Below are 24,928 nucleotides of genomic sequence, written 5' to 3' on the forward strand. Positions count from 1 at the left end.
AATTTTTGGTAGCACCATTCCCGAGGTAAGCAATAGAACCAACTGTCACTTTTTACATTCTGCTAAAAATGTGTTTTTTTTCAATTTCCGGGGAAAATTAATTGTTCCCTGAATTGAGGAACAAAAATGCGGAGTTTGATGACAATATAACTTTTTTTGTCAAAATATATTGTAAAAAAATATTCAATCACTGACATTTTTCGACTGAGCACCCTACAAAAAAAACTTAAGTGAGGATAGGCAACACGGTGGTTTATGAGATAGCAGAAGGTTGAGATAGCCGAAAAGAAACTCTAAGGAGTATTAAGTTAAGCTGTCCCAAATTAGTATAACACTGTTGTCGGATCATTTTTTCGGTTGTGATAAACTCTTATCAAGTCACATGGGACACTGATTTGACCAATCACAGTTCCACAATTTCAATTGAATGTAAGATCCAACTGGTCAAACGGCTTTGAAAAAACTTTATTTTCGGCTATATGAGCCTTTTGCTATCCTAGTGCACAGCAACCACGCTTATCTTAACGGCTGATTCTGGATTCATCCAGCTATATTTAACCTGTATTATTGTCAAAGCTATATATTTTCATTTTGACCTGTTTCTCTGGTACCATGATATCATAATGATCAGGCAACATCCAACGAGAGTTCCAGACAATCTGGGCGGACGGCTTTAGCGCCTACAATTCGGACTGGGTCAACTCTCTCAATATTCTGCTCAACTTTTGCTTCCTAACAGGAACCTCTTTGAGATACATTTGGATCGCTTCTGAGGGTTATCAACCTCAACCTTTGTTCAGGGACGAAACAGGCCACCCGTTACAACTTGCAAGCTCTATCAGAGCTTTCGGCTTCTTACTGTTGCTCGTCAAAGTTTTCAAGCTACTTCGAATCACGGAAGTTATTGGCCAGCCTCAGTACCTCCTCAAAAAGGCTTTCAACGCCAGCTTTCAATTTTTCCTCCTGTTTTTCTGTCTGCTGGTCGCGTGCTCTATTGGAGCAAACGGCTTGATATGGCGAACTTATCGGGATTACATCAAAAACTGCCACAAGAGCTTAAATGGAGAATTTACAACAACTATCGATGTAAGAGTTCCATGCGAAACGCAATTCGCTTCCATCAACCTTAAAGAAATGGACCTGTTTCAAAATTACCAAAAAGTTTTGACCCTATTTTTCTTTGGAATGTTCTCGGCTGATGCTCATATTTTGGAAAATTTTCCAGTCTACGAAAATGCACAAGAGTGGACACTGGCTATACTCTATTCGTTTTACTCGTTCTTCACGCTAATTATTCGGCTGAATATTTTAATTTCTTTGATTATTTTTTCGGTTATCAAAGCGAAACGACGGGACGCAGTTATTTACAAGTGCAGGCGGGCAATGCTTATGTTTATGTTCATAGGCGGCTCCGACCCATTACCCCCGCCTTTCAACATAGTGCCGAGTTTATACCGAATTTCGAGTTATGCTCAAAACAAAAGTCAAACCGACCTGAAAGTCATTTCAGAAGATGAACTGAAAAAAATTGCAGAAATGCGTGAAAAAATTCGGAAAATGAAACTTGCGCTTCTGCGCGATTTGCGCAAGTCGAAAGTTTCAACAACTCTCGGCGTTAGAGATATTGAACAAATTAAAGGGAATTTCCTCTCACAACTGAACAATACTTCAGGCGGGGTGAGAAATGTTCACGCAAGAACTGAAGAATATTTGCGGAAACGAAATCAGATGATGAAAGCGGGTACTTCTGCTGACCTTCAGAATCAAATGCAGCAAAACAGTTTCACGAAAAACTACAAAACGAGGCTACAGAAGTTGGGCAATGGAGCTGATAAGAAGCTGCAAGCTTTCATGAAAAATTTATAAACTGTGTGTATGTGAAACTATATAACCATATTGTAGAATTGTGCAGTGAGAACTTATAATTGCTTTGTATATCGCGTGAAACGTTTAAGTGACATTTATGGACATTGTGTTTTCTCTTTTTCAATAGCGGTGAAGCGAAAGCTGAGGTCATCATTAAAAGCTGCACAGCGATAGCTGGGGCTATTATTGGCATTCTCTTGGTTTTTCGCAATTCAAAGAATTGAATTGCATTCGGGCGCTGTCTCTTAAGATCTATTCACACATTTTCATGTTTTTTGAAGTCAAATTGGAGTAGTGATTTTGGTCACGTCGAAACAGGAAGTGGAGCGAAAAAGCGAATTGTTTTGCGGCGTGAATTTTTTTTCGCTCTAATTTTAAAGTAGAGTGAGAAAACGGGGTTTGAACAAAAACTCGCTTTCTCGCTGGTGGCTTTTTGCTCACATGCGGCAATTCCACTTTGATTTTCACTGTTTTCAGTTTTTTGGATCAGATTTTTTTCTAAATGCTTTTCCAAATCCATTCATAGTTCATTCCAGGCCTAGTTTTTTTGTTTGAAGCAAATTTGCATTTCTCGCTAGTGGTTTTCTGTTCACATGCAACATTTTGATATTGATTTTTTCGCTTTTATCGGTTTTTTTATTTTTTTGATCTGATTTTTTGCAAATGGTTTTCCCAATTCACTCATGGTCCGTTCTAGGTCTTTTTTGTTTAGTCAAAGAAAATTCTTTGAATTGTACGTCCTTCTATGCATCTTTAATTCAACATTTTTGTTACGACCATATGACGTCACAATCACATCAAATCTGCTTTTTGTTCATTCGTTCAATCAATTTCATCGGAAATGCCTTCGGGACGTCATTTTACGCCCCTAGTGGAGCGAGTTTTTTGTTCACTCTAGTGATTAAATTTTTGTACACACGTGACTTATCGAACTCTCAAGAGGTGAATTTATTTATTTTAATTCAGAGATAAGGTCAAATGAATGTGTGTCACCCTAAATGAAGGTGGTTTGAGAGCAACTAATAGAGGCAGCAATAAAATATACAGTTTCTGAATCAAAATTAAATATTTTTTGGTCTGGCTTTTTTAATGATTTTTTTGGGACTGAAGATCTACGAAATTATTGCCACTAGTTTCTGGCAATCTGCCAGCTATGTTTGGCCTAATTTTTTCTATTTCGTCGTCAAGCTTTTTGTTATAACCATATGACGTAATAAGCACTTCAAATACACTTTTTCTTCATTCGTTCTAGTAATTTCAACTGAATTGCGTGCGTGACGTCATTTTTCGCACTTAGTGGAGAGAGTTCTGTTCATTCGCGTGATTAAGTTTTTGGTCAAACATGACTTACCTCACTCTCAAAAATGACTTCCTCACTCTGAAATTGCATTTTTGAGTGAATGGTCAAGTGAGTGCGTATCACTGTAATTGAAGGGTATTTGAGGGCATCTATTAGAAGTAGCAGTAAGTCACAGATTCCTAATCAAAATTTAACATAAAAAACCTAAATTTTTTTTGGGTCTGTTTTGTCTTTTCGAGACTGCTGGGGTACGAAGCTATTTTGGCTATTTTCTGGGTATTTGCCAGCTGTGATCAATTAGATTTTTGTCGAATGAGTTTCTGCAAAAATGAACTGCTTGCGTTGATGATACAAGGCTATTAAAGCATAAATATCTATTTAATCTGTGCCGGATTCTGTGACAACAAATTAATTTTACAAGATCTTGGTGAAATTCTCCCAATAGAGAAGTTTATTTTGCAAGATTTTGCAACACAATGCTTGTCTTGTAATGTTCTTGCATGAAATTTGCGATATTATTTTCTTTTCGTATCTGTTAGCTATTGTCGAAACGGTTCAAAACTTGTTAAAATGAATAAACCTCTGGAAAAATTACTATTCATTCGAGGTGTTTTTGTTTCAAAGGTTTTCAGCTTGATTTTTTTTACAAGGTATGATGGGTTGTTTTGGTCTTTTCGTTGTTACCTCATTGCCTAGGTCTAAGATTTCCTAAAAAAAACGTTTATCCATTTTTTATTGTTAGATTAACTTTTTAGAAGAAATACTAGATCCAGGCCAAAAACAACAGCGAAAAGACCAAAACGATCTATCGTACCTTATAAGAAAAGCTCAAGCTGAAAAACTTTGAAGCAACGAACACCTCGAATGAATGTGTTATTTTTGTCAGAGGTTTATTCTTCATTTTAACAGGTTGAGTAATCTTGAAAAAATCTTGTAAGAAGCTTTTCAGCATGTAAGGCCTTGTAATAATCATGCAAGAATCTTAAAGGACTAAGTTTTTGCAATTTCGGGCTTTATGTGACTCGGTTATAATAGTTTAAGATGAAAAATGCAAGTGCCTCAGTTTTTTTTTACTAGTTTTTATACTTCGCGCTGGGAAAAAGCAGGTATTTATGGGTTGTTGTTTTTGTTAATTTTTTCGCAAAGCAATTCTATTCAAAAATTTTGGAAACGCTAAATATGCTCCAAAAAGAGTAAATAATTACAAAGCTTTCGATAGCGAAAATTAACTAGTTAAAATTGCGAAGGCGTCTTTAGTGGGCTTCTTTTATAAACCCATTGGCAGTGTACTGAAGTGTGCTACACTCAGTAACACTATTTGATAATCTTAGTGCTATTTTGAGAATTTACGTTATAGTGCGTGAAGCACAAACTTGATTTGGACAAAGTCCATTTTAACGTGTGAACAAATTACTAAGTAGTTTTGAATAAGCTACTATTTTAAGATTACTAAAATACTATGACGTGATATTATCACGCCACACAGATAACACCAAGTTAACCTTAGTAACTCTGTCGACACTCGTTATCTCTATCCAATAGGATACTAGAGAACCACGTGTCCGCAAGTATAAAAGCAGCTTGCACGCTCAACCACCAGCACAAATTGGTCCCTGATAACTTCTGATTTAAAATCATACTCCCGTATTGCTCCCTTGCTCAATCTCAGCTTACTTGAGATATTTTTCTAACTTAGAATATTTTGTGACTTGTTCTCAACTAAGAACTCTCTAAGTCATAAAATATTAACTTAGCACAAATTTAGAAATCAGGTAAGTTCAGCTTAACTTCTCTAAGTTATAATTTAACATCTCTCAAACTCTATCTAAGTTACAAGTTAACTTAGAATAGTTCAATCTGTGCTATTTCAATCTTATAACTTTAATTATTCTATCCCTTAATGCTCGGTTCATATTTGATGCTGTTTAACATAACTTATTAATTCATATTTGCATTTAACTTTCTTTAATACTTAACTATATACCAAGAGTAGAACTAGGGGTTGAGCTCTCAAGTTATACATGTGGTCCCGCGATTAACCCCGTCGTTTAAGTATCTAATGTACGGACCAGCAGTATAAATGGTGGCCATAGAGAGGCAACTTCAATTTAACTTGTTCATTTAATAGAGAGAGGCAACTTAATTTAACTTGTTCATTTAATATAGAAAAGGCATTCTCAATTTAACTTGTTCATTTAAACTATCAGAGAAGCCTGCCTAAATTTAACTTGTTCACTTATTGTAGAAAAGCCATTAAATTAACTTGTGTAAGTTAACTAGTCAAAGGCCTTCTTACTAAAATCCCTTTTTGATTTTGATTTAAACTATTCCTCTGTTCTTAATAATTCTAATACAATAATTTCAGTCCTTTAAACAATGGCCAGTCCTGGTGGTAGTACTCCTCCACCTGCCGTTACTCCCCCACCTGAAACTCCCATAACACATCCAAATCTTTCACTTGTATCTTTTTCAGGCAATGATCCCAATCAGGATGCCACTTCTTTTTGGAACTCTGTAGAAAACAAAATACTCTTTTCACTAGGAACTAGGCCTACAGCACCCGCTGCACAAACTAGCTATGATAAAAGGCAACAATCCTTATTTGGCTCACTTTTAACTGATACAGCACTAGAATGGTTTGAAAGTGAAGTCACAGATACTACAGATTGGAATACTTTAAAAGATGAATTTATAAAAAGATTTACAGACGGTAGAGACCAATTTAGATTTAGACTTGAGGTTGAGAACACATTCAGGCAAGAAGGAGAATTAATAAAGAATTATCTACATAGAATAAAGAGTGGAGTTGATAAAGGTTGGCCAGAAAAGATACCAACAAGTATTGAAGGTGATGACAATATCAGGAAAGAGAAAGAAATCCAACAAAGACAGCGAAGTCAGAAATACATAGATTTTGCTATAAGAGGACTAAGACCACAAGGTTTAAAACGCAAAGCGCACGAGAAACTCATTGAGAATCCTTCAATAACTTGGACACAGTTTGTTGATCACTTAGTCGTGAAAGACTTAACATTTTCTGTAACAACAGAATCTAGTGGAGCTACAGGAATAGATAAACTTAAAACACTCGAGAGCAAAATTAACGATTTAACCAGTCTTTTCAAAAGCAACGAAGTGAATGCTATAGATACTTCTAGGCCAAGAGACCCTAATATAAAAGGTAGACCTAACAGTACTAGATTCTGTGATTATTGCAGAAGCAATGGTCATTCCATCTCTAGATGCACAAAGAAACAGATAGATGATAGTGTTAACAAATTGAGAAAGGAACTAGTTGAACCAAGAAGGCCAAATATAACATTCTCTAATGATTATAGAAAGAATAACCGAGGCAATACAAGATTCAATGGTCCTAGAAACCAAGGCTATCAACCAAGAGGTGGCTACTCAAACTATAATCCTAGGTTCAACAAGCCTAACTATCAACCACAAAACACATCTTTCAACAGTTATGGCAATAGATTCACTCAACCATACGAACAAACCTTCCCTCAGCAAAACACCTATAGAAATAATGAACCAAATCTTGAACAACAATCACCATCACCACAACAACAGCAACAGCCACAACAAAGTGCTAGCTTCTATACACCAAGTAGAAATAACAATCTACAACAAAGACAATCAAAACCCAACAATATTCAGCAACAACCAAATCAAATAAGTTTCGTTGAAGGCGACGATGACTACGTAAATGCTATAACAGACTTCTTTCCTTTAAACTTTTGAAGTCTCCGAACGCTACTAAAGAAAGTAGTACTAAGTCAAGAATTTATCTCCACTTATATCACTTTGCCACCGGAGACATTAAAAATAATAGTGGTTTAGAAGTAGAATTCATGATTGACCCAGGATCAACCTGCACCATTATCAATCATCCTACATACCTTGCACTAGTAAACCTTGGACAAAATTTGCATTTGCAAAATACAAATTGTGATTCAAAAACATATACTGGTTCATCAATCAGAATGCTTGGCTACACAACTATTCAATCTAGCTTCGAAACTGACGGTAAATATACAGTCCCCCATAAAGTATTCGTTACTAAAGAACAGAGACAGAACATAATAGGTATAGATTTTTGTCATTTGTTTTTAAAAGCACTTCACTTCGATATCCCCGCAGTAGAATTAAAAACTGAGAGAAATCTAATTTGCTACGGCTCACTCAACAATGAGAAAGATTACCCATACATAACTGAGATGACTGCTTTAAACATAGCTCAACCAATCTTTCTACAACAGAAAAGTACACAATTACACAAGCAAAAGCACCCCAGTCAAGCCTTATTTCCACCAGGAACATATTTCATGCCCCATATTAACGTTGCAAAAACTGACCTAGTCTTTGTGAACACACTTTGTCCACAACCTGAAGAATTTCTACCCATATTTATGGAAAATCAAAAGAATCACCCAATACAGATAAATAGAGGAATAATAGGTTATGCTATGTGTGATATAACCGACAAACCTATACAAAGATACAATATCAAAAACTGTGCCGAATTTACAAGTACAATACTAAACGAAAGTGAGGACTATAACAGTTGCTTCATACTGAACACAGTAGTAAACAATTTACAAGAAGGACAGCAAATCCAAACTAATTCTTGCATTAGATATATAGATTTTCGTACCCAATCTATATTTGACTCTAATATGCCTATAGCGCACACGATATCCTCAGATGCAGAAATGAGAAAAGGTTTTGCTAACACAATCTCCAAAAGAATACCTTTATTAAAGGATTACTGTAAAAGTAGAAACTGTGATATAGGTGACATAATAACTTTCAGAGCAGATAATAACTTAGTATATAATCTCATCACTAAGGCTAATCATTATGAAAAGCCAACAATTGATACAATCAAAACAACACTACTTGCTATGAGAGATCATGCACTAGGACTAAATTTACGCTGTATAGCGATGCCAAAAATAGCTTGTGGTTTAGACGGAATGGATTGGAGAGAGATATCTTCTCTAATTGAACAAACATTTAACAATTCAGGAATAACTATCTATGTGTATACAAGCAAGGATGATATTGATAAACTACAAAAAGTAGAAACCAATACACTAGAACAGGAAGAGGTGCTCGAAATTATTGAGAGTGAGTTAATAGAAAAATGCAAAGAAGATGAGAGAGAACTAGCCACAGACTTCTCTACCGAAGCAAAAGAGTTATGTAGACCTAAAGTCAACGAACAGTTTCCTAAGTTTAGAGATAAACTACAAAGCAACCGAATCATAAATAAGGCAGTTAGTGATTTTGTAATTAAGCAAAATAGAAATACAGTTCAAGACATAGAGTATCTAGAAAGGTTCTTAGATAACTTTGATTTCACGCAAAGTGATTTGACTGATGATGAATTGTTTGAGTTGATAGAAATAATACTTCAGGATAATGATGTCTATTCACATCATAAGTATGATATTGGCAGAACTAAACATAAGTTCCATTTACCCTTGAAGAAAGATGCAACCTTTAAAAAGCAACGACCAAGCAAAATACCCATTCATCTCAGAGATAAATTAGAAAGACTAATGGACGAATTAATTCAAGCAGGGATAATCAGAGAAATCAATGAGAACGATGATATGAATAGTTGGTTTGTCAATCCCGTCATCATATTGCCTAAGAAGGATTATGTAAAACTAGTCATTGATGCTAGATACCTAAACTCTATAACTGATACAAGTAATTCTAGTTGGCCACTCGAACCACTAAACGTTCTAATGACAAGAATAACCGGAACTATATTTACAAGTAGTGATTTGTCATCGGCTTATAATCAAGTACCACTAACTGAAGATACACAGAAGGTTACAAGTTTTATTGTAGGAGGCAGACAGTACACCTATCAAGTAGGATTTTATGGTCTTAAACCATTACCCAGTTTCTTTAGCAAACTAATGCGTTATGCATTTGGACCCCTTATAAAACGTAAACAAGCCATAACATATATAGACGATACTTTATTACAAGCTAAAGATAAACAAGAAATGTTCACAATAGTAAAAGAGTATCACTCTTTGCTTTGAAAGGCAAACCTTAAAGCAGCCCCCGATAAAACAATGTTTTTCTTACGAAAAGTGAGATTTCTAGGACATGTTATATCTAAGAACGGACTATCGCCTATTGCTTCGCGCATAGATGATATTAGAAACCTAAAAACGCCAGAATCGAAAACAGAAGTCTTAAGAGTTTTAGGAATGATGGGTTTCTATCACACCTATATTTTGAACTTTCACATAGATGCAAAACCTCTATATGACTTAACTAAAGATACGACACTATTCAAGTGGCTACCAGAACACGAAAAGGTATTCACAGACCTTAAACAAAGATTCTGTCACGATATTTCTAACGCATTTCCTTCTAATGACTATCCCTTTCATATACATGCTGATTCATCTAATTTAGGAACAGGTTGTGTTCTTATACAAGATTTTCCTGATAGAAAACGTATGATTTCAGCAAACTCGAGAGTATTTGATAAAGCTGAACAAAAGATGTCCCCTCAACATAGAGAACTATGCGGAATAATATCTGCATTACAAACATATGAATTTTATGTGATTGGATCCCCTTTTCCAATTTACCTATATTGTGATCACAGACCAATTCTATTTCTTTGGTCACGACGAGGACAAATGTCACATCGTTTCTTTAAGTATCAAGTTGTAATAACCAATTTCCAAAATTTGCAAATTATATACACTGAAGGCAAAAACTTAGCGTTCCCTGACATTCTTAGCCGAAACGTTTCTTTAGCAGATGCTAAACTTTATCAACTAGAACACAAAGTGATACCTAAAGATATAAAGTTTCATATTAACGGAAAAGAAGTTAACTACTCTGTATTGCATCAAGACGATAAGGACGCCTCAGCTAACGACTGTTATCCAATTATTGCTCAAGTCAAAGGCGAAAGAAAGAAACTTATTAATATAAATGATGAAGGTGACTTTAGCGTAGATGATGCACCAGACTACATCAATGAACACTCTAATGCTATACACAGTTTCTCTGATTGTTTTCGCTACGGCACACAAATAAATCAAATAAAGAAACTAACTTCAGAACTAACTAGCGAGTATGATAATCACTACTATTCCGAGATAGAAGAAATAGCTGAAATAAGTGATGACCGAGAAGGTTATGATGACCAAGATTGGTTAGACTTAGTAGAAGGTAATATTGAAAACTCACTTATTGAACAATTAGAATCTGCTAAAGTCGACTATATCAGACGGACAAAATTTAAGAAACTTATTGAACCAGAAGCTTTTCAAAACATCTCAGAAAAGGATGTCCACACAGATACATTAGATTTAATAGCTAAAGTTACAGATTTCGCAAAAAACGCTAATCTTGACACTGATAATATTCTTGAAGAACATGTAAACGACTCCGTGATAAATAAAGTTAGAGATTGGCTAAAAGTAGGCAAAGCTCCAGAAAAGGACTATATTATTAAACAATCTAAAGCACTACAAACTTATAGGAATAATTTCAACTTGTTGTTTCTAGAGAATCAATATGATTTACTCTGTTATTCCGAACCTTGTGAAGACGGCTCTTTTGACGTTAGGATATGTGCACCACTTTCACTATTTATAAAGATATTCGAAATCGCACATACGCATGAACTTAGTGGTCATAGAGCAGAAAGCACAACTTACAATAGAGTTAAGCGATATTTCTATTGGCCCGGTATGTTTAAATGGATTGAAATGTTAATGTTAGATTGCTTAAGTTGTCAAACTAATAAGTCAGCACGCAAAGACTTGAACGAAGCACCCTTAGAACCATGGGGACAATTAGAAGCTATACCCCTACATACACTTCATATTGATCATAAAGGTCCACTACGACCACTTAGTAAAGGAAATAGATTTTGTCTTGTAATAGTAGACGCTTTCTCTAGATTTATACAAGTATACCCTAGCAAGAATGCTGAAGCTCTCGAAACAGTAAATCAACTAGAGAAATTTATAACTACATTTGGTATACCGCAACAAATAGTACATGATAACGGCAAGGCTTTTATTAGTAATGATTTCGTTCACTACACAAACGAAATGGGAATTACACTATGCCCCCGAACTGCATATTCACCGTGGACTAACGGCAAAGTAGAAGTACAAAATAAACATTTGACAAATTACCTAAGACATTTTATTAGTAAAAGTGGATCTAATTGGTCCGAGTACACTAGTAAATTTGCATTTCCACACAATACTGCAGTAAACTACAGTACGGGATATACCCCTTATGAAATACTATTCGGAACGAAACCGCAAATACCCTTATCACTAAAGTTAGGACTACTACGAGATAATCAAAAGAAATGCACATCAGAGTATTGTAGTAATCTACCGCCACACTCACATAGTGAAGAAACTTGTAATAACAAAAAGATAGAGAAATCATTACAAAACAGATTATATAACGAAATGTTAAAACGAGAGAATACATTTAAAACTATATACTCGAATACCTACACTAAATGTAGACAAACTACGAATAAAGCGCACAAGTATAGAAATAGATTTAAACTCGGAAAGCCTATACCTGAAGGTAGAAAAGTACTATTAGAGAATCACTCTAAAGGACTATTAAAATCCAAAAAGCTACAAGAGCTACGCTCAGGACCTTATACAGTACAACGAATGTTAACTAATACTACATATGAAATACAGCATGACAAAACAAATGAAAAGAAAACAGTGCATAGAAACCATATAGTACCTTATTACCCGAAAGAAGAGAAAATACAAGAGTTAGTTGAGAACTATGTAGTTCCCGACGACACTGATGATTATTATACCCAATATAATAGGCATAATATCTCTAAATCTAACGCTAATAGCGGCGCAAAACATATTGTTATTTCACAGTGGCCCTTAGTAGAAACACAACCTACTATAAATTCTAATACTCCACTACAGCCAACTTATAATGTTGAGGCTACACCAACAAAAGACTCAGGCTTAGAATCGCTACAAACCCGAGTAGATAATACTACGCATATACAAGGCACAAGCTCTTCTAATTTTCTACCCCCACGCATTTCAACCCCCTACCCTATACAAAATATGTATTCACCTAATAGCCCACAGCAAGAAAATTTTTCTTCCCCACCTAATAATGCTAGTAAAGCTAAAGCTACACGACAATTATTCCCCCAAGCAGCGCATAATAGCCCTATATCATCACCTTATAATCCTACACCTACAGCATCACCTAATATATCTAATTTACCAGACGCAAATGAAGTATTAAGCAGACCTCAGCGTAATAGAAAAGCACCTACATTCTTTGGTGAACCTATTCCTTCTGACTTGATACATAAACTCAAAAAGAAATAGAGAAACAAAATCTCTTTAAAAGCGCCCTGCGCACCAAAATCATAAAAATAATAAAAATAATATTTACAAAACTGCACAAACCAATAAGTTCGTTTGCTTCCTCAGAGAAACTTCTCCAAAAGCCCCCTCACAAGTCGACACATTAAAGATTCCTCCTCGAATGCCAAGCACTTCGTATAGTTCCATTTTCTTATCTGCAAGTAACAGTCCTGAAATACAGGTCCCACTTGCAGATCCCACCAGGCCCTTTGCAATGCCACCAAGCGATTTTCCAACTGTATCACCCTGTCCCACCACTCGTCAACCCCCTCACTCCTCCGTCTTGCGTACAATCTTATGAAGAACTGAAACCAAAATATGCACCTGAATATTACACATTTCCACTTAATATCACCTAACATTTCTGTCTATTCTTTTACCCGGGTGAAAGCCTCAAATAACCAAATCATAATTGTTATTTAGAGTTTAAAACATAGAAACCAAAAATTAAAAAGTAAACTCACATAATCCCCCAGGAAGAACTTGATCATATCAGCCGTGTCTTCTGTCACACATTGAGTAAATCTCCTCTCCCAAGGAGAGAAACTTCCTCTTGCTCGAAGTATCCCACCAATTTCATCATCGGTTAATACCAATGATGAGGTCCGGTAACTAGTTGAGAAGAAGAACAAGAAATCTTGTGCCCCTAATCCATCCACATCAGAGTAGAGGAAGTGTAGATACTGCCCCCTTCGAATCTGCTCCACCGATTCGCTCACTTGTTCCAATTCCATCCCCCGCACAGCAATGCTCCATCGGGCAGCATCTAACTCCTCTCGCACTTCCTCGGTCTCTCTCAAATAATTTATCGTATACCAGTTCATGACTAAACGAATTAAAATATGAAGAAGAAAGAAGTGAATAAAAGAAAGTATGAAAGAAAGAAAAATTAGAAGATACAAGATTAAGAAATTAAGGAGAAAAGAATAAAAAAGATTTAAGTTTAATGAAGAAATGAAAGTTGAAACGAAGTGTTAAGGAAAAAGTTAAAGAAGAATCAAAGGTTGATATTAAGAGTTAATAAGAAGTTAAAGTTTGGAAGGAATCTAATAATCAAGAGAGCAACTTGAGTTAACGAGAGTTAAAGGCAAAAAGCAAATAGCCCACTCAACACTAATCTTACACAAAGTACGCAATTAATCACCGTTGCAAGCTGTTACACACCCATAACTTCTATACATGTTCAACACTCATACATTTTTAATATTCTTGCATACCTTTTATTGCAAACTAACGCTGATAACACATGTTACCCAAAGCAAAGCTAAGTAGAAGCAAGTCCCCCATGAACAAATACCTTATCTAAGTTAAATACCTTAAATACAGAAATTTGTCCCTTGCAAACTATTTAACCCACGTAAAATCGCACTTAGTCAGGAAACGCATATTTAAAGCAACGTACATAGTCAACAGATAAGAGCTAACATTACTAGCTTAAGGACCCAAGGAATGTTTAAAATAAACATTAGAGCACTTATGAGCAAATAACTAACCACAAAATTGCAACCTCTACACACAAGAGTTATGCAACTCAGAACAAACAAATACCCGCTACCAGAACAAATAGAAATCGATTTAGTAATATGGCTAAACCCACTTCTGTTACCAGTCAGTTGAGCATGCATTTCAATCCTCCACTAACTTGAAATGATAAAATGAGAGAAATCATAGAAATTATACAAAAAAATTAAAATTTAGTTACCTTTTGACCTATCTTCTGTGAAGGAGTCCAGATACGATACTCAAAATTTGTCCATATATGCACAACAACCTAACGAACAAAACGTTCAGAGCGAAATTTCTATATCATGTTTGTTGCGATCAAAAAATTTTGATACTCATTTTATATATTTGTTTAGGTCCTTTTGAACGTATATAACTTTGCGAATTCCTAAATAGTCAAATAGAACCATATGAAGTGCCCTAGTAATGTTTTAACTTGATAAAAGGGCAGAATTTACCCTATAATCAAAAAGTGCTAATTTTGCCTGTTTTTTAAAGTGCTGTATCTTCTCAGGAGGTGATCTGTGAACCCTAAACCCCCCCTTTGTTTTTCTAGTGGGACCAAACTACGATCAATGGTATAGGTCTCAACTCGTACCTTTGACCTAAATTTCACATCATTTTTTACCTCATTTTTGCCAAATTTATCTGTTTTACGGTGTGTTTGTCATATTTTGTCAAAGTTCGATTGCATTTGAGTGTTCATATGTTCCATAATGGTGCTTAAAGGTCAGGTCAAGTGACCACAAATGCCAAACATCTGTTTCCTGTGCTTGTCATTTACTTTAGCCCGACTAATAGGTAGAAAATGTCAGAATTTCCATATTTTGTTTATTTATTTTTAACTTTAAACTTGATTATTTGCCTTAATCACGCCACAATTGTGTTCGTCCGAAAATATTTAAAAACACTAGAACACTGAGATTTACATCCAGTGGTTCCTAACATATAGTACCTTAGCCTGACACAGGGGATTTTTGAAATTCGACTTATAAGTACATTTTTTAAGATATAGTATTCACTCACACAGGACATAAAATAGCAATTTTCAGTATTAAATTCTAAAAAGTCTCCGAAAATTTCTGTTGAAGTACAAGTGTTACTTTTTAGCATAACTCAACAATTGACATCTATACTATAGCCCCACATCTGCGATTTTTGAAATTCGGAGCAGAATTTCCTTTTTAAGACACATATTTTAATCGCATAGAACATATAAAAATAGCAAATCCTGAACATTCAATTTTGCAAAGTTGTCGTCATGTTCTTGTCATTTGACCAATCTATCACCATGCTACATGCCACTAGTCAAGGTCAGCCATTGGCCAATCAGGTTTGAGTACACATATTCTGGTAACTTAACCCTGAGAACCACTATTTAAGAGCCTTACCCAAATTCAAAATCACTTTTCTCAGCTAACTTCTGAAATCAATTACTTCTTTCGTTCTCAATTACAGCTCCAACTTAAACACTTCTCTCTCTCTCTCTCTCTCTCTCTCGTCTCTCTGTCCCAAATTCTATCTTTCACATTTTTGCCCCTTTCAAATAAACTTAGAAAAACTTAGCAAAGTTCCCAACAATTTCATTTTGTGACTACCAAATACTTGTCACAACACATCTCCACAACACATATATCAGGTATCTCAGTTCAATATTAATTCTCAATTCAATTCTCAGTCAGTAACTATAACTCTTCAGAGACTGACAATTCAGAAAGTTTCTAAGTCCTAACAACACTACCCACACTAAACACTTTCTTCACCAGCTAACATACACAACGACCTTAAAACCAATCAATCTCATTTATGACCGAAGCCTCATTCGACCGAAACGGTCTTCTTGTTTCTCTTTCTATCAACCCTGATACACTTCTGAAAGTTTCTATTAAAGCAAACCAAAAGCTGAAATTTAATAGTGAGATAAACACCTTAACCAGTTGTCAAATTTCTTACGAAGTGAGAACTGTAGTATTCTTTGCTACTAATTCTAACGAAGACCCTATTACTGTCTTCTGGGGAAAGTATAACCCTCAACAACTTAACAGTTTATTAAATCAAATTCATTATTCAAGTTTAGTTGACTTAGACATTTTCAATGTCCCTTGTTTGATTTTAGAACCACCAACTGATCAATGAATATTCCGCTTAATGATTATTGGATTATAGCTTCAATAACAACTTTCTCCACTTCTTACAGTCCTTATAACATCCCGCATAAAACCTTAAAGTATAATAACAAAACAGCCACAATTGATCGATCATACATTTCATATAAAGAGAACATTATTATTTTCTTCGTTAAAGACCAGTTTGTAAACTTAGAAATAATTGTTAGTTGGACGCCTAACAAACCAGAACATATTGAACGCTTTCATTTCCAATTGAACAACAGAGACGAAATAGACCTTGATATCATCGAAGCTCCCTTTACTGTAGACCCTTAATCTATGTTACCACCTTGCCTTGAAACACAAGTTCTTACTGCCCTTGCATTCGACCCGCTATCGTATATTAGAATATTCCTTCTACAGAAAATATTGAAATTCGGAAATAAAACTGTAGCACTTGACAAGTGTTTTGTTTCTAATCAACAGAGAACAGTTGCATTCTTTGTAACATCAGAAAATAACGCAAAGTTTGTCATATTTTGGGTACCCTATAATCCCGCTCACGTTCACGAGCTAAAATATCAGATTGCATTCACGGATAATATTAACTTGAATCTGTTAGACTCACCTTATACTGTCTTCGTTTATTAAATGGAAGACGGCGAAATCAAGAAATCACCAGCAATAGACGAAGTAATAAACGTAAGTTACAAAATGCTTATTTTTATATTACTTTGCTTAACTCTGTTCCTACCTGTAACAACTGATATTGAATCTGAAATTGCTCAGCATATTGCAGAATTAAAACTCCTAGTTGAATATAACGATTCTCATCCACACTTCATAGAATGTGTCGTAAGTAGAGATAATTGTCTACCTGAAGAAATTCCGTACCTTAAATTTCTAGACCCTCCTGAAAAGCTATTAATTTGGTCAAAACGTAACGTCCATATGCCACTATCACTGATTAAAGACCAGTTCTTTAAAGATAAACTTACTGATAAGAAAGCGCTTCTTTCAAAAGTAGAATATTTTATTACCTACATAGGAAACCAAATTCGTTCTGTTCAGTTTCTTAAACTTATTGCTATAATACCTCTTGCACTTCTCTGCGTTATAACTGCTTGCTATACAAAATATTTGATCTTTATTATATTTCTTGCATTATTACTCTTAACGTCTTTCACTGACGCCAGACCAATTGAAAAGATGAGTATCTATGAAAACACAGCTCCTAACCTTCATGTTAACCACTTTGATTGCTCAAAAATGATTTCAAACCAGATGTATTCTCTCAACAAAGTAGCACCTTGCGAAATTCGCCCTGATAAAATTAGCACTAATCAAGCACGAGTCACTCTCTACCAAAGAAATTATAAAGTTAAACTAGAAGCAACTATGTGTAAAGCAACCCAACAGCAATTACGTTGGTTTTGCGATTCTTTTGACTCTAGCGGCATAGATGCCAGACATAATACTATTACTACTTCAGTTAAGCTTGATGCTCAGAAATGCAAACTTGCAAAGGAAAGAAAAAAGATAAAACTTTCCTCTTCTTCTAAATCAGTAGAATTCGATTTTGACAAATCTTTATTCTCAAACTTTAACTCAGGCGATGTTGGAACTGGAAACAATGAATGTAACTCCCGAGGTTGGATTACACATTACACTTATGAAACATATATGCAAAATGTTAGCCTGAATATAAACCTTAGAGATGGCACAGTTAATAACTGGCAAAATATACCTCTACCTTGTCCTTTATCAGCCGGAGGCTGCGATTCTACATCTACTGATCCATTTGCATACACTTGGGATGAACCCAATAATTGTCTTTTCACTATAATTCGCACTTTTGACGCTCAAATGATTAAAGCTAATGACAAATACTACATAGTAAAGGATCCTAAATTTACTTCAGCTCAGTCAGATTTCGACTTACAAAGCTTTATGTTCCAAGTTTATAATAAACCACAGTCTTTATGCAGTCATCCACGAATAGTATATCCTACGCCATATGATTCTCTATACATTAGTCTTCGTGACGGATTTGATATGAACACTGGAGAACCCATTCACAAATTTAAATCCGATACTGGTGCTATAATTATGAAAAATAAATTCTATTCCAGTGACAACAAAACAGTTGATACAACATATTCTCAAGTTTATGAGAATATTGATTTCGAAGCACATCTTGGAACAAAAATTGACTATTTGAACTTTAATAATCTTCGGCAACTTCAAACTTCTACTCTAGAGCTATTAAAAAATGACTGTGAATTAGAGCGCTCAACTATTCTTAACACTTTAATGATTTCTCATGAAAATCCACGTTTAGCTGGATATACCTTAACAAGAAACAGATCTATGTTTCTCAAAACAAATGGCAATGTTGCCTGGCTATATAATTGTCCTGAATTTCATTCACCCTTACAGATTCTTAATAAGTGCTATAATCGAATACCAATTCTTTATGAAGATGAAATTCATTTCGTTGATCCGATTTCTAGACAAACTTTCACTGAAGCCGAAGAACAATTGTGCTCTGATAAACATTCAAACTTATTACAACTAGATGTTGACGATGATAATTCATGGGTTGAACTAACCCCACAAATCACAAAAGTAAGAGGACCTGCACTCTTTAAACCACATATAGTTATTCAACAAATTGCGAATGTAATTACTGCAAGTATTTATGCTTCTATCTACACATATAAAGAAATGATGTCTTACTGGAATTCAATAACTTTCAACTCCAATATGAAAGGAGTTCTCAAACACTTTACTAAGTCATTAATAGATAGCAGAGAATCCTTTTCAAATATTTCAGGCACGAATTATTATAACTCTAGAACTATTTATCTAGATTCATTCATTTCACCGGACTTCTTTAATAATCAATTTGTTGAGACTTTTGGTAAAATACAATATATAATTGAGCGATGTGGAATATTCTTTGCCGCTTTCTTATTCATTAAGCTACTCATCGACATAGTCTTATGCTTAATTCGAGCAATGCAAATTAACAAAATTACAGATGCATCCATTCACTTTGGTAAGGCACTCTCTGCTGCCACATTTGATTTAATGTCAGTTCCAATTTTGACTTCTATCTATCAAGCAACAAATTCTGATAATAATAACACTGATGAAAATAGAGAACGGACAATGCAAATTCCAAAAACCGAAAATATTAATATTAGAGAGCGAGTTATTCAAACTCCACCTTATGCAGAGAATATAGGCTTACAAGCTTTAAGATTTGAGAATAAAAGTGGTTACCCAAACCTACATGATGAGAATAATAAAGACGAAAATAGAAACGATCACAACGTTCCTACGTCTCCAGTATAGGATTAATTCCTCTATTACTTTAAGATCATCAAACTATATGATGATAATACAGACTGACTTCAAAAATACTACTGATTTACTTTGAAAGAGAATACAAAAAAAAAATAAGAAAAAGAGAATACTAGCAAAATAACTTCAAAAAATATACTCTTAGAATAGAATAAGAGTAGAGAATACTTGATATTTCAGGAACTTTCTTCAATCCCTAACGAACTGATACCAGTCTTTCAGAAGGAACCTTCAAGTGGTTGGACCGAATACAATACACCATCAACTTCTAAACCTCAATCTGGAGTTAAACAACTCGACAGACTAGTACAACCCACAACTCACGTTACCCCATCTACAACCTTTCTCTCAGCTATCAAGATTTCAGCAGTACAAACTCAAGCAACTAGTGCAAATTCATCAACGACGGTTACATCATCCAAGAAGAGAACTAAAACTGCAGATACAATTGCAAAGAAACAACCACGTAAACAATTCATTAGAGAGACATTCAACCCAGCGACACCGCTAGAAGTAAATATACCCAAGACAAACAGTACGGTACCCAACGTCTTAGCAAACACTACAACTACTCAATCGTCACGACCAAACTTTCTTAATCTTCATCATTACACAACTACCCCCTTGCAAGACCGCCTACAAAAACAACATCAAGCTGAGATACAAGCTAAAACCCCCGGTTTTAGTGGATATTTGTCGAACAAAAATTCTTATCTACTAACTAATCACAACCTTCAAGGACAAAACAATACAAGTCCCGTTTGATAATATTACAGCAAACCTCACTCCTCAGCTTCTCAGCTTGATACCTTCACTTATCAGGTACAACAAAACTTTCTAACAGAAAGACAACGCTCTCAACAGCTCGAACAACGGATTACTGAGCTCCAACTGGAGATCGCAAATCTGAAGCATCAACTCCACATCCTCCGCTCATCACGTTGAGCACTCACGGAATGGAATAGATAAATTTGTGGTTGTTGATGTTCAGTACTTCCTTCATTACTTCTTCTTCTTTCTCCCGCGGTGAGGAAAATTAGTCGTTAGTTCAAACGCCTAATTATTAGCCATTTTGGTTACCTTACTCTCCTTTATTACATTACTTATATCAAGTAAAGTAATCCGCATTTCTTCAATCTTCATGGAAACAATCTTCAATGATTACAATTAGCGCAATTTATGGTGAAAAATGAGTCCATTGCAGATTTGATTTGTTCTTTATCTTTACCAATTTATCTTGCTTACGACATCATTCGATTGTTCCATCGAATTCCATAATTTATTTAATGTCTCACAACCTTTCAGTAGACGTTAAATATTTCAAAACATATTGTGATCTCGCTGAATTTATTCAATCGCAAGTTATTAAAACTTCGAAAACATTCTTAGTTGGAAATAAATTCTATACACCATTGTCAGAGATTATCTTATTCTTACAAGATAACAATTCTAATGAAATTGTAGTTTATTTTCATCAAGTTCCTGAGTACGATTTATTTGAAATTCTAAAACTTATTCATACAGAAGAAATTCTTAACATCAATAATCTAAACTTTCGACCTCTCACTTATTTCAATTAATATGTTAATCTTCAATACTTTGGTGATCACGGATATAGAAATGTTACAATCTTTCGTTAACAGGTATGCATTCATCGCCATCCGCCATTTATAGTTTAAGTACTATTTGGATCTTCCTGTCAATTCCTTTCAAAAATTAATGGGTCTTCCATTCTCCCCATTGACATTAAAATTGAATTACTGCATTATTCAAAATGAACACATATTTTGAAGGAGGTGTTGATATCGAATGGTTTAAAGATTATTGTCAACTCTCTGATCATGTTGAATCCGCATGGGTTAACTTTTCTAAACAGATTATTTTTAACGATAAAGTTTTCAGAATCTGCGAATTATATTATTCTGAATTTCAATGCGAAGTCATTTTAATTCTTGAAGACTTTGAACAAAAAGAAATTGTTATTTATTTTGAACTGATGACAAAAAGCAAGATTAATTTTTTCTTAAAGCTAATTCATAATGATCAACTAAGTCTAAGTATTAATTCCTTAAACTATAGCTACAAAGCTTACTACAATTGATTTATTCTTCAACAATACTCAAATAAAGATGAATTATGAAACGGAATTCTTTATTTGGGGAGTCATTGCGGCAACTCTAGCCTTTATGGTGTTGTGCGCAGTAATTTTAATTTCCCTATTCATTTACCTCGCTTGTCATTATAGACCATTAACTTAACCAGTATATTCTTCAACTTATATTATTCTATTATTCAACGTCAGATGTACTAGCAGCACAATTTTATAGAAAAACTTCAAAAGGTCTATTATAACGACCAGCCAAAAAAATTGGATCTATTATTTTGTACAGCCCTGTATCTTAGGACATCGTCAATCCTTCTTCTAGAGAGAACTCAGAAACAAGAAGCTACGATGAACTTTAGAACTTTAACCAAGTAATCTACCTCACAAACTTTAAACGCTTAATTTTTATAAAATTAAGCTAAGTAATTTATTCGATTATGTAAAATTTGATGTTTTGATTTAATACCTATGGACCGGGATGGGATGTACTGAAGTGTGCTACACTCAGTAACACTATTTGATAATCTTAGTGCTATTTTGAGAATTTACGTTATAGTGCGTGAAGCACAAACTTGATTTGGACAAAGTCCATTTTAACGTGTGAACAAATTACTAAGTAGTTTTGAATAAGCTACTATTTTAAGATTACTAAAATACTATGACGTGATATTATCACGCCACACAGATAACACCAAGTTAACCTTGGTAACTCTGTCGACACTCGTTATCTCTATCCAATAGGATACTAGAGAACCACGTGTCCGCAAGTATAAAAGGAGCTTGCACGCTCAACCACCAGCACAAATTGGTCCCTGATAACTTCTGATTTAAAATCATACTCCCGTATTGCTCCCTTGCTCAATCTCAGCTTACTTGAGATATTTTTCTAACTTAGAATATTTTGTGACTTGTTCTTAACTAAGAACTCTCTAAGTCATAAAATATTAACTTAGCACAAATTTGGAAATCAGGTAAGTTCAGCTTAACTTCTCTAAGTTATAATTTAACATCTCTCAAACTCTATCTAAGTTACAGGTTAACTTAGAATAGTTCAATCTGTGCTATTTCAATCTTATAACTTTAATTATTCTATCCCTTAATGCTCGGTTCATATTTGATGCTGTTTAACATAACTTATTAATTCATATTTGCATTTAACTTTCTTTAATACTTAACTATATACCAAGAGTAGAACTAGGGGTTGAACTCTCAAGTTATACATGTGGTCCCGCGATTAACCCCGTCGTTTAAGTATCTAATGTACGGACCAGCAGTATAGCAGAAAAAAAATTCTCAAAGCTAAATGTATTTTGAGCCACGGAGTAATATGTACATGTTAGTTCTTGCTGTGACAGTGTTGAGTAATTGTGAAACATTGTGGCTCGTTTTGCTTTTCAGAAATTTGAAAGTAATACTTAACGGATTAGCGGGAAATTTTATGAAAAGCCCACAACATTTAAACAAAAAGACAATGATTTTGAGATTTAGTTCAAGATATGTCACATGCTTGGTATTAGCTGCGAATTGCCTAATTTGGAAATCTTTCAGATCTTTCTTAATCTCTGTAGATTTTTGACAACTTTCTATGTGTTGTTTTGGTGTGATGCAAGTAGTGTTTTCTCGAATATCACTGCAGCTCCAATCTGTGTATTTAAATATTCGTAATTTATTTCACATTTCCTGAAATGATCTGCTGATTTACAATAATTTCATACTTTAAAATTATTGAAATTTAGTACCATTAACTTAGAGCTAACTTAGGGCCACTAAATTAGAGTCAAGAATTCAGTGAATTAAAGGGAAGGAAACTGAACTTATTTTACATTGCACGTGATACTTCACGCGTCTTTTCACCAATTAACTCGAATTTAATTTGCTGTGTTGTGCATAGTAGTGGGTTCTCTAAAATCGAATCCACAAACGGAAAAGATCTCTTTATTTAAATCTTAGTAGTGGTCTAATATAAGCATTAAAGCCACCATTTTTAGCTTTTTACCTGTATCTGCAGATGCATCACAATTACCCCCACTTCTAATTTGAGAGCAATTCGCGCGACTTAAGTCGGTTATATTTAAGCAAACTAAGCGGTTTTTGTTTTAAAATTTTATGGTAACGTGGCATCAAGGTAGATATTTATTGTACCGCATACGGTTGACAAAAAATCAGAAATTTGAACAAACTGATTTTTATTTTCCAAAGGCTTAATGTAATCACAGACTCTTCGTTTATATGTCCTCGTATAGTTTTTTTTGAATTTTTTCCGTTTGTGCCCCCCCAGCTTAGTGGGTTCATATTATTTGCACCCCCAGAAACACGTGCAATAATTTTACACAATGATTTACCATGTAATGACACGTGCACTATAATTGGGGGGAGCATGACGTACTGGGGCGGGCACAAACGGAAAAGATCCATTTTGTTTGTATTTTCAAAGGTTGGCTTTTATGGTCTTCAATGGCACTATGAACTTTTATTTTTTTAAGTGTTCTTATGAATTTTTCCTCACTCAGAGCTCAATGTGTGTTTGTTCTAAGAGTTTTCTTAACGATGTTGTTTTTTTTTCGTGGTCGGGTTTGTTTGCCAAATAATCAAAAAGGCAAAATATATGGCTTTGATATGGCTGTCAAGAAAAGTTTATGGTGGTCAACCCCCATGACATGATTTGCTAACAATTTTTTGCAAGGCAATTTTGCAAACCTTTAATGGTTTTGTGAAGCCATTGTAACGATTTGAAACGGTGCTTTTACCGGGAATGGAGGCAGGGCATAGTAGTGAGGGATGAGAGTAGAAAGGGGTGAGAACTTAATTTGACACTACTTTTAAAAAGAGAAGATTGAAAAGATTGAAAAGAGCAGAATTCTGAAATTTAAGGAGTAAATGAGAAAATCAGGACTGATGTTATAGAGAGCGATTGAGAAGAATGAAGAATTTTTCAACAAAATAAACACTCCCTCATTGGAACTTTTAATGAGAAAAAACTTTTGATTCCGAATCAAAGTATACTTGCCGCTTAAATGGGAGTATACAAAGATAGTTTGGCTTTTTTGTTCTAAAGATAAAAGGAATGGAATTTAAAATTTTATTATAAGAACAGTTTGGGTGGTACAATATAAACAAAGATTTAAGCAAAATTGATATCATATGTTAAATTATTTACTTAATCAACTGTTGGACAAATATTTGGTAACGATTGAAGAAATGAATATCAGCTAACTAACTGACTGAACTGATTGAT

At 34.6% G+C, this 24,928-nt stretch overlaps 1 protein-coding gene across 2 annotated transcripts in view; it reads left to right on the plus strand.

Annotated features, from left to right (window-relative positions):
- The window catches only part of LOC142344894 (transient-receptor-potential-like protein), a 40,912-nt gene that overhangs the window by 10,435 nt on the left and 5,549 nt on the right, over positions 1-24,928 (plus strand). Inside the window, exons 4-5 of one of the 2 annotated variants that reach the window (XM_075396943.1) lie at positions 632-1,332; positions 11,983-11,997. In XM_075396943.1, coding sequence (XP_075253058.1) covers positions 632-1,332; positions 11,983-11,997 — 716 coding nt within the window. Of the gene's footprint in view, positions 1-631; positions 1,974-11,982; positions 11,998-24,928 lie in introns of those variants that run through there. The other variant, XM_075396942.1, reaches the window with a different exon arrangement.

The sequence above is a fragment of the Convolutriloba macropyga genome, chromosome 8 (genome assembly GCF_964194025.1).
Source record: "Convolutriloba macropyga chromosome 8, txConMacr16.3, whole genome shotgun sequence".
Classification (NCBI taxonomy): domain Eukaryota; kingdom Metazoa; phylum Xenacoelomorpha; order Acoela; family Convolutidae; genus Convolutriloba; species Convolutriloba macropyga.